The 5,162-nt window shown below is 64.8% G+C and overlaps 1 protein-coding gene across 4 annotated transcripts in view; it reads left to right on the top strand.

The window, feature by feature from the left end:
- Positions 1–6: 6 nt before the first annotated feature.
- TPM2 (tropomyosin 2 (beta)) overlaps positions 7–5,162 on the top strand; it is a 17,510-nt gene continuing 12,354 nt past the window's right edge. For all 4 annotated transcript variants that reach the window (XM_009285197.1, XM_009285199.1, XM_009285196.1 and 1 more), the window contains exons 1-2: positions 7–135; positions 963–1,088. In XM_009285197.1, the coding sequence (XP_009283472.1) occupies positions 22–135; positions 963–1,088 (240 nt within the window). In that variant the 5' untranslated portion in view covers positions 7–21. The remainder of the gene's footprint in view (positions 136–962; positions 1,089–5,162) is intronic.

Genomic DNA, 5,162 nt, shown 5'->3' with positions numbered 1-5,162 from the left:
CGCCGCCGCCCCGCCGCCACCATGGAGGCCATCAAGAAGAAGATGCAGATGCTGAAACTGGACAAGGAGAACGCCATCGACCGCGCCGAGCAGGCGGAGGCCGACAAGAAGCAGGCGGAGGACCGCTGCAAGCAGGTGGGTGCGCACGGACCCCCCGGCATTGCCCGGGGACCCCCGACTTAAGGGTCTCCAGCCCCGGGGACCCCGTCCTGCTGGGTGTCCAGCCTGGGGACCCTCTGCTCTAGGGGTGTCCAGCCCCGGGGACCTGGTCCTGCTGGGTGTCCAGCCTGGGGACCCTCCACCGTAGGTGTGCCTAGCCCCAGTGACCTCCCTGCGCTGGGTGTCCAGCCTGTGGATCCCAGCTCGAGGGGTGCCCAGCCCTTGAGACCTCACCTCACTGGGTCCAGACCCACAGGGACCTCACCCTGCTGGGTGCCTGTACCTGGGGACCTCACCCTGCTGGCTGCCCATCCCTGGGGCCCTTACCCTGCTAGGTGCCTGTCCCCAGGGACCAGCACTCCAGCCTGTCGCCCCTGACCACTCACGTTGGTCCTGTCAAACATGCCTTATCTTAGCGGGACACCCCAGTCCCACCTCCCTATCCCTCTGCCAGGGAGACCCTTGGGGACAGCGTACTCCTACCCCAGCCACGCAGAGATGGGGACCTTCTTGGTGCCCCCCAGAGCTGTGTCCCCAGGTCAGGACCTCTCCGGTCCCCTACACAGGGAGGGAGCCCACCACCTCCTTACCCCTGCCGGGCTGAGGGATGCTGGGAGCTGCTCTGGCCCTGGCAACCAAGGGATCCCCAAGGACGAGTGGCCCCAAAGTTGACAGAGGGAATGTGTCCATGTACTCCTGCTGTGTCCCCAGCCTGGGTGTCCCTGGGAGGAGGATGGCTGTGCCCCCCCAGCCTTGCAGGCACCACCATTCCCCCTGACCCCCACCCTCTGTCCCTTCCCCAGCTGGAGGAGGAACAGCAGGGCCTGCAGAAGAAGCTGAAGGGCACGGAAGATGAGGTGGAGAAGTACTCCGAGTCCGTCAAGGAGGCCCAGGAGAAGCTGGAGCAGGCGGAGAAGAAAGCTACAGACGTATGTAGGCGCGCCAGCAGCTCCTCCCCTGCGCGGGCGCCGGACCTCAGGGGGGGGTGAAGGAAGAGGGGGGCCTTATATGGAAAGCGTCCGTGGAGAAGACTGTCAGGATCCCATTCCTGTGATGCTGACACTGAACTGGGCTGAGATGCAGGGCAGGGAGCGGACGGATCCTGCTCGGGGTGCGGGGGCCAGGCCAGCTGCGACGGGCACCGCTCGGGCTGCCAGTCCTGCCTGGAGCTTTGTGGGCAGCCGCCTGCCTGGCTCCCCAGAGCTAACAGGGACAAGTGTCCCAAGCTGTGTCACTGGTCCCCAGGCACGCGCCTCACAAGTGCTTGTAGGAAAAACTCTGTGGCACTTGATAAACTGTGGCAGGAAAGCAAAAAAGAGGAGAGAAATAGAAAAAGCTCTTGCCCATGGCCAGCTGCCGAGTGCTGGCTGTGAGGAAGGATGCTCGGGGTGTGTGGGGGGGACTCAGTCATTTTGGGGTCCAATGTGCGACGCTGTACCCTAGGAAGGGCAAGGCCAGGAAGAGTTTTATTTAGTGCTGTGACTGATGTTTCTCCTGGGAAATGGATCCCACTGGGGAGATGTTAGGAAGGTGTTGAAATGGGCTTGTGCCCGGCCAGGATGAAGGGTGGAACAGCTGTGTGTGGCCATAGAGCCGCTCAGGAACAGGGTATAACGACCTGTGGTGCCACACAGGGTATTTGACACCCTATAAATAAATCCTCCTTTTGATAGCCAGTCCTTCTTTGATGAAAACCAACCCTGGAAACTGGAGGAGAAGCTAAAGGGGAGCCGGCTGGAGCACGGCCAGCAGGGCACAGCCAGGCTTTTTAGGATTGAGAACAAAAAATTCAATCCCAGCTGGTTTATGGAGCTAAATGGGGGAGATGCGTCAAATCTCTGAGGTGGCCGCCAAGGACAAGGGTGAGCAGACAAGGACGAGCAGCGGCAGCACAAGTCCCTGGGGTGGCCTGGAGTCCCCGGGGAGTGGCTGGGGGGCTCCCCAGCGTTGTTTGCTGACCCTATGGACCTGCCCCAGTTTAGTTAGATAGTAAACCAAGTAGTTAAAACATTGACAATCCTCCGGAAGGGCACATTTATCTTGGCGTGGAGCAGGCACGTCAAGCTGGCTAGGGCGGCTGCCATGTGTAGCGGGGTCCATACTGGTCTGACTGGACCCATGCTGGTGCAGGGCAGGGCAAACGCAGTGTGGGGTCTGGCTGAGCGTGGATGGGACGTCCCCAGTGTGGGGCTCAGAGGAAGGGGCAAACGGTGGCACTGGGCAGACGTCAGCCATGGGGTGTGGAGTGGTTTGCTGCTGGCAGCAGGCTGTGCAATGCCGTCCTGGGCAGGGAGGGTGTGTGTCCCCGCTCTCAGTCCACAGCAGCTTGGCCAGTCTGCGGACTTCGGCACACAGAGTCCTGTCCCAGCGGATACGAGGGACGTGAACTACCGACCTCTCCGGGGAAGGGCTGGCAGGGGAGGCATGGTGAAGGAGCAGCGTCAGGGAGGGCAGGCTGGCTGCAGTGGGTGCCACAGGCAGGGCTGGGAGCCCATCACCAGCGCAGCCGCCCCGGCTCCATGCTGAAGCCTGGACAGGCTGCGCCACGCACGGGGCTCTGGGATTCACCAGGTCCCTGCACCAGGGACCTGAACATGCTGACAGCGCTAAGTGCCAGGGCTGGTGTCACCTCCTCCCCGGGGCAAGGCACACCGCAGCTCCCAGCTCCAATGAAGGAAGTGCAGGGTAAACCCTTAGAGCCCACCCGCCCGCCTCCCTGGCGACCCCTGTGCCCCCCTCGGCTGCCAGGACAGCATGTGCCTGTGAGCACAGAGTGTCCTTCGGCCAGGTCAGGGCCTATCGCAGCGATCCAGGCAGGCTCCTGCTCTCGGCAAAAATGTCAACAAATGCCTCAAAACAGTAAATCTCCCCCTGCTCTGGCACTGCCCTGCCTCTGGCACTGGGTGGCAGTGCACAAAGTCCTCGGGGACTTCACTAAGGGGTGCAAAGCGACCCCCTGGGCACTTGGAGGGGAGTCAAATGGTGGCACAGACCGGGGAGCGCCTGACTCCTGATCGGCAGCTCCACGTCACTGGCGGCCCCTTCCCAGCAGCTCTGCAAGGCCACCGTGGCCCCACCACCTCTTGTCCCCAGGAGGGACAGCCCACGGTGCCCACGGCAGGATGCGGGCAGGGGCTGCTGGGCACGGTGCAGCCGGGACAGCGGGTTTAGTCAGAGCAGCCCCCTCCAGCCCCCTGCGTCCCCAGCTGGTGGCCTGTCCTTGGCCACCCCAGTGGGGCCCAGAGAAACTCCGCCGTTCCCAGGCCATGATCCCGAAAGCTTCACCCAAGTTCCCGCCCCGGTTGCTCTCCCCTGCCGAGACTTTGCTCTTATTTGGCGATTCCCCGAGCCGGTGGGAGGGAACGGGGTTCTGCTGGGAAGTGACTGCATCCCTGGGTGGGGCCAGAGCAGGAGGCACCCAGCCTGGCCACCACGGGACCAGGGTGGCTGTCCCCCCAACCTGCCCCCCAACCTGCCCCCTGCCTGCCTGCAGCCAGCTGACCCCTGCCCCATTGCTGCCGGGGTCCCACATTTTCGCTCCGGGCCCCGTGCACCGGCTTGGGAGCGCTCTTGGCACCCAGGCGTCAGGCTGGGAGCAGGGCAGGACTGGCCGGGACCAAGGCCAAGCCCGAGGCCATGTGCTCTCTGGGGACCCGCAGTGCCGCCTCTTCTGATGCTGCTTGGCAGGGGGACGCAGGGCTGCAGGGCTCTGTCGGCGGTGCGGCCGGGTTCCCCCCAGGACCCCTGGCCCCAGAGCTGAGGGCAGCCATCGGGGTCAGCCCGGGAATTGACGTCCCTGGAGGCAGGTGTGAAGTGCAGCCAGGGCTGCCCAGGAGCTGTCAGAGCTCCTTAAGGGAGGATTGAGTGCCATCAGCGCCAGCCCCTCCTTATGGATCAGGGCATGTGCCCTGGCCAGGATGCAGAGCTCGGAGCTGGGGACTAGCGTCCCACACAGGGCAGAGCCCCCAGGGCAGCTGGGGGGTGCAGGGGGCTCTGTGGGCCCCATGGGTCTCTGTGGGGCTGCCGGCCAGTTCCTCACTTGGGGGAGCGGATGCCAAGGGGCTGACCAGGATGGCCTCTGGGAACCTGGCTGTGCCCGGGGCTCCAGCCCACCCAGGAGGGTGCCCAGGAGTGGGTTCTGCCCCATCTGCCCCGTGCGTCTCATTGACTTACCTATGGCCCCTATGGAGCAAAAGTCCAAGACCCCCCCTCAGCTCTGCAGAAGAGGGTGTCGGGGGAAGAGCTTGGGGAGCACACATGGGTACACTGCTCCTGTGCCCATGGGGGCTCACAGGGGCCAGGCTCTGGCACTTCCAGACTCCCTGGACCCCTTTTTCCCCAGGGAAATGGACTCCTGGGCTCCTTTCCATCACTCGGGGGGATTTCGATGGGACTGTGCACCCCTGCCAGGGGGGCACCATGCACCCTGCCCAGGGAGGGGACTATGTGCCCTGCCTTGGGGGTGGCTGTGTCCCGTATCCTGGGGAGCACTGTGTGCCCTGTCTGGGGGTACCATGTGCCCTGCCAGTGGGGACCGTGCTTCTGCCTGGGGGGGCACAATGCACCCTGCCCGGGGCGGGGGGACAGTGTGTCCTGCCCAGAAGCCACTGCGTGTCTTGCCTTGGGGGGGCTAGAGACAGTGACCCCTGCCTAGGGAGGACCATGCATCCTGCCCAGGGGGCCACCCTATGTCCTATTTGAGGTGGGGGGGACTGCGCACCCCTCCTGATGTGGGGACTGTCCCTTGCCGGGAGTCGGCACCGTGCATCCTGCCCGGGGGTCCGTGTGCGCTGCCCGGGGGAGCGGCGGCCCAGGTCGGCCGGTGGCAGCAGGAGGAGGAGGAGTAGGAGGAGGAGGAGCAGGAAGGGATGGAGGCAGGGCGGGCGGCGGGAGCGGCCGCTGCCTGAGCGCTTCCTGCCCGAGCCGGGCGGATCCCACAAAGGGCTCGGCGGCGCGGCCTCCCCGCCGGCAGCCCCCCGCCATGGGCGGCATCCGCTCCATCG

The sequence above is a fragment of the Aptenodytes forsteri genome, unplaced genomic scaffold (genome assembly GCF_000699145.1).
Source record: "Aptenodytes forsteri isolate BGI_AS27 unplaced genomic scaffold, ASM69914v1 Scaffold120, whole genome shotgun sequence".
NCBI lineage: Eukaryota > Metazoa > Chordata > Aves > Sphenisciformes > Spheniscidae > Aptenodytes > Aptenodytes forsteri.
This window is presented reverse-complemented; position numbering and strand designations above follow the sequence as displayed.